The sequence below is a fragment of the Diabrotica undecimpunctata genome, chromosome 10 (assembly GCF_040954645.1).
Source record: "Diabrotica undecimpunctata isolate CICGRU chromosome 10, icDiaUnde3, whole genome shotgun sequence".
NCBI lineage: Eukaryota > Metazoa > Arthropoda > Insecta > Coleoptera > Chrysomelidae > Diabrotica > Diabrotica undecimpunctata.
The window spans coordinates 63291710-63297114 of record NC_092812.1 but is presented as its reverse complement, the minus strand read 5'-3'; the positions used below and the strand labels follow the sequence as shown (position 1 = coordinate 63297114).

Sequence of the window (5405 nt, the reverse complement as noted above, 5' to 3'; positions counted from 1 at the left end):
AAACTAGAAGACGTTTTTCTCTAAATCTATTACCTAGACCAATCTTAGTAAACCAAATTTTTTGATACTTTATCGACTACTAAATAAACCTCTAAAAAGTTAAAAATCCACCCCACCTTTTTAGTACAGCGTTAAATTCACAAAACAGGCGTTTTTTCGAACTTTCTATAAAATTGCATATATATATATATATATATATATATAGTTCAGCTCAACAGGCCTCAAAGGCCCAAGGCTTCAACGGTTTTCTTCCATTTCTTTCTATCTTGTGCTAAGTTTTTCCAATCTTGTACCCGCAGCGACTTCAGATCTTCTTTTGCCGACTCCAGCCATTTTCTTCGGGGGCGGCCTCTTTTTCTTTTTGTACCAGCCTCCGTGTTTATTAATTCATTGGGAACTCTTCCTTCCTTCATTCTTGCTATATGTCCGAGCCATCTTAATCTTTGAATTTTAGCAAGTCTTGTTATTTTTGGTTGCCCATATATTTGCATTATTTCTTCATTCGTTCTTCTTCGCCAGATGTTCCCCTCTTTTACACCTCCGTATATCCTTCTAAGAATTTTTCGTTCCCATCTATCTAATTTTACTTCCATATCTTTATTTAGTGTCCAGGTCTCGCTAGCATAGAGTACTGTAGGTCGGATAACTGTTGTATATATTCGTTTTTTTGCTGTTCTGGATATTATATTCGACCTCAGTATCTTAGTCAGGCTCCCAGCACTCTTACTACCTTTGGCCATTCTTTTTATGATTTCTTGGTTCTCTTCGTTCCTATTTGTTAGTGTCACTCCCAAGTAATCGAATTGGCTAACAACTTCAAAGTTATATTCTTTACTTGGGCTTTGTATCTTAAAGAACTGTCCTTGATGATTTTCGTTTCCCCTCATCACCATATATTTTGTTTTTTCTTCGTTTATTTCTAAACCATATTCTCTGGCCATTCTCTCTATTCTAGTAAAGATTTCTCTTAATTCTGCAGGTCTCCTTGTTATTAAGGTAACATCATCTGCATATGCTACGCATTGATGCCTGTGATGATATATTGTGCCTCTAGTGTGGATGTTACACTCTCGTAAAATCTTCTCTAAGATCAAATTGAAAAAATCTGTTGATAACGGGTCACCTTGTCGCAGACCTCTATTAGTGATAAAGCTATCCGAAACCCGTCCTTCTAACATGACTTTACTTTTAGTATCATTGAGTATGCATTTAGTCAGTCTTACTATTTTTGGTGGAAATTTAAAATATTCCAGTGCTTCGAATACTCTATTTCTTTTTATAGTATCATATGCCTGTCTAAAATCAATAAACAGCATGTGTAATGTTAGGTTGAATTCATATGAGCTAGCTAAAATTTGTTTCATTGTAAAAATTTGGTCTATTACCGATCTGTCCGCTCTGAAACCTGCTTGATATTCACCCAGACAATTTTCAACTTTTGTTTTAATTTTATTTCTAATTGATATGGCCAGAATCTTATACACTGTATCTTGTAGAGCTATTCCCCTGTAATTTTTACATTCTGTAACGTCTCCTTTTTTATGCACTGGACATAAGATTGCTTCTTTCCACTGATTGGGTATTTTTTCTCTGATCCACACTTCGCGTATTAACTCAGCGATTTCTTTTTGCACCATTTCGCCACCTTCTTTTAGAAACTCAGCAATGATACCATTTTCACCAGGTGCTTTGTTGTTTTTTAAGTTTTTTATGATCTCTATAATTTCTTCCTTGGTAGGTACTTCTTCATTTACATCTGGGTCCCTTACTTCTTCATGTTGTAGTTGCGTTTGTTCTCTTTCATCTTGGTCGTCCGTACATAATATGTTCTCGAAATAATTGGCCCACCTTCTTAATTTTTCATCTGTTCCACCTAACAGATTCCCCTCTTCATCTTTATAATATCTTGATGTGGTTTTGTATTGGGTTCGGTCTCGTTTTATTTCTTGGTAGAAATTCCTGACTTGTTTATGTAAAAAATCTTCTTCAATACGAACTAGTTTCTGCTCTAAACTTGACCGCTTCTTCCTTCTACAAATCTTCTTTGCTTCCCGTCTTTTTGCGGCATAAGCTTTTTTACTCTCTTCATTATTTCTTATTATACTATTTATTCTAGCTTTATTTCGGTCATTAATGGCTTTCTTACAGTCCTCATCATACCAATCCGTTTGTTTACATTGTCTGTTTCCTGTTAATACTGAGTCGGCTGCTTCTTGAATTTTTTCTTCTAGTTGTACCCATCTGCTTTCTATATCATTTACTGTTCTCTGGCTTTTCAGTTTCTCTTCAATTTGCTGCCTGAATTTTTTCTTAACTTCTCCCTCCTGAAGTAGTGCACCGTTATATCTTTTTATTTTTTTACAGCTAGTGATATTAATTGTGGGTATTATTTGCTCTATTTTAACTTTGACCAAAAAGTGGTCCGAATTTGCATCAGCACCTCTGTAACTTCGGCTATCTTTTATGGCTCTCATATGTTTGGCTTCTATTGGTAAATGATCTATTTGGTTTACTGTTTGTCCATCTGGTGATACCCAGGTACCTTTATGAATTTCTTTGTGATCAAAATAAGTGCTCATAATTCGCATATTATGTTCGAAAGCAAATTCTATTACTCTTTTTCCATTCAGATTACTGTCTCTATGATTACTTTTTCCCCCTGTTATTTGTTTGTATATATCCTCCCTGCCAATCTTGGCATTCAAATCTCCTACAATTATTTTTATGTCATATGATGGTATTTTGTAAAACATATGTTCTAATTGTTCATAAAAGCTATCTTTAACGTCTTGATCTGTATTTTCTGTTGGTGCATGCACATTTATAAGGGTTACTTTTCTATATTTTCCTCTTATTCTTATTTTACATAATCTGCTTGTGACTGCCTCAAAATCTATTACCAGATTGGCAAATGTTTTCTTTATAAAAAATCCCACCCCAAATACACGTTCATTGTCTCCACTGTTGAAAAACACGTAGTTTCCCACATCCATGGTAAAATTTCCTTTTTGTTTAGTTTCTTGTATAGCTGCAATATCTATCTCATATTTCTCTAACGTATCTGATAAGTTCTTTAGTGCTCCTACTTCAAAAGTCCCTCTAACATTCCATTGTCCTATCATCATCATATTCCGCGCTTTATTCGTTTCCATATTTTCCTGACCACTGTGCCTGTGTAGACTCAGTTTTTTTTCATTTTCTCTAGTTTTTCGGTACTATGGTTCCATTTCCACCATTCATCGTTTATACATATTTTCTGATAGCCGACTTTTGTTTCATTACCTTTTCCTTTTTCTTCTTTCGCCATATCTCTTAGCTCTTTCTGTAGTTTGGCTTCGGCTTGGGTTAGATCGTTTTCAATGAAATACCGCGTTCCTCTTAATTTACTCTTATTCTTCATAATAAGTTCTTTATCCTTCATTGTATCTACTTTTACTATCGCCACTGGTGGTTTCCCTTGAGAGGTTCTTATTTTCTGCACATCTTTTATTTTCACATTCAAATTCAATTGATTTGCTATAAAGTTGGTGGCATCTTCCAGTTCCTCATTTTCTTTGAAATCGTGTCCTTTGATCACAATGTTTTGTTTCCGAATTTGTTTATCCATCTTTTCGATCCTGCTTTCCAGGAAATTTACCTTTCCCTTCAACTCACGATTTTTTAATTGCATCACGATAAAATTGCATATAAAGGCTTTAAAAATATAAAAAAAAAATAAGTTTTTAAAGGTTTATTTATTAGTTTTAAGTCTCAGGAATTGAATCCCGTTGGAATTTAAACAAATCCAGAATCAAAGAAAACTTCCATATTGGCTTGACGAAGAAATAGAACAAGAAATCAAGAAGAAAAGAGACCGATATCAAAAATTCTTAAATACAAAGAATATAACAGATAAAATAATCTACAAGAAGTCTCAAGCTAAAGTACGAAAAATGATAATGTCTGAAAAAAATGAAGCATGGCAACAAAAGTGTAACATCATAAATTCACATCTAGGAGGACGAAGAAGCACAGAAATTTGGAGAGTCTTAAAATCTGTACGACAAGATAAGAAGAGAGACATAGTGTCAACAATAAAAATGAATGACAGGGACCAATATTTGAGAAACTCTTAAGGGAAGATAGACCACAATTTAAAGACAGCAACGAAACACAAAATATAAATATTTTAACTTTGCCCACACGAATAACAACAAAAGAAGTGGAAGATGTATGTAGATCTCTAAAAAATAACAAAGCACCGGGTCCAGGTAACATCCCTGCAGAGTTAATTAAACACGGTACAACCAAACTATATATAAGTTTAGTCAAATTGTTCCAAAACTGTTTTAATGGAATGACAACCCCAGAGTGGAAGACATCATTCATATCCACTATACACAAAAAAGGCAAAAGAGATGAATGTGACAATTACAGAGGCATTGCCGTGACAAACTCGATCAGTAGAATATACGGAAAAGTAATTAAAAACAGAATAGAAATTATTTAAATATTTTTAATATATTATTTAAAATATTTATTAAATTATTTAAAATTTATTTAGAACTGTGGAAGCTCAAATGTAGAAACATAGGAATGCCGATTAACAACAATAACATATATACACTTTGTCATTTGCAGATGATCAACTGATGCGCCGCTCAGGGCAAACCGGCAACGTAGTTGGCCATTCTCAAATAAGAAATACATTGCCTATCTTACCTGCACTGCATTCTATCTGTGTCTTCTACAGCATAATAACAAAATTAGTAAAAATCCAAAGATTTCTTACTTGGCGAAACTAAAATTCAAATATTTGTCTACTGCACTTTTGCAATATATAAAAATGCAATCATTATTCTGTCTGCTTTACTTATATGATAATAAAACAGCATCTAACAGCATCATATATTCGCTTTACCGCCGCAAATGGGGTGCTATAACCTCCCGATTTCGTGAATGCTATAAAAATAAAAATAAAAGTAATTATACACAATTTGGACAATAAAAAAATATACTAATCTCTAATTCATGTTTATCCAATTTTGTAACAAAGTTGGTCTACGCTACTGTTTCTATTATAAAACAAACAAATGCACCACATCAAGTATTTTTGCATGCACCCCAAAATTGCATTTCATAGCTGATTTCTAAATACGTGCTTTGTGCTAAAGTTTTGTTTAAACCGATTGTTGTAAAGCGTTTATTATCAGCGTTGATCGAATGTGTAACACACCTATTATGAAAAATAGATTCTGTTTTCGATTCGAACAAAAGAGGTAGCGGATTTTACAGCAAAATGATTAATACCGCCCTTTTAATAAATTTCCGAATGACATTCCCAATAATTTAATAAACACAGCCTATAAATTCTTTAATCTCTTATTTTATAATTTTTGAGCGTTGTTTTTAAACGTAAATAAAAT

General features: G+C 33.4%; 1 protein-coding gene across 1 annotated transcript; it reads right to left on the bottom strand.

Moving 5' to 3' along the window:
- Positions 1-3181: 3181 nt before the first annotated feature.
- On the bottom strand, positions 3182-3607 carry LOC140451737 (uncharacterized). The gene has a single exon (XM_072545580.1). The coding sequence runs from the start codon at positions 3605-3607 to the stop codon at positions 3182-3184; it is 426 nt and encodes a 141-aa protein (XP_072401681.1).
- Positions 3608-5405: the final 1798 nt, after the last annotated feature.

Excerpts from the sequence above, each read along its gene's own strand:
- LOC140451737 (XM_072545580.1), bottom strand. The coding sequence starts at position 3,607 with ATGGATAAACAAATTCGGAAACAAAACATTGTGATCAAAGGACACGAT.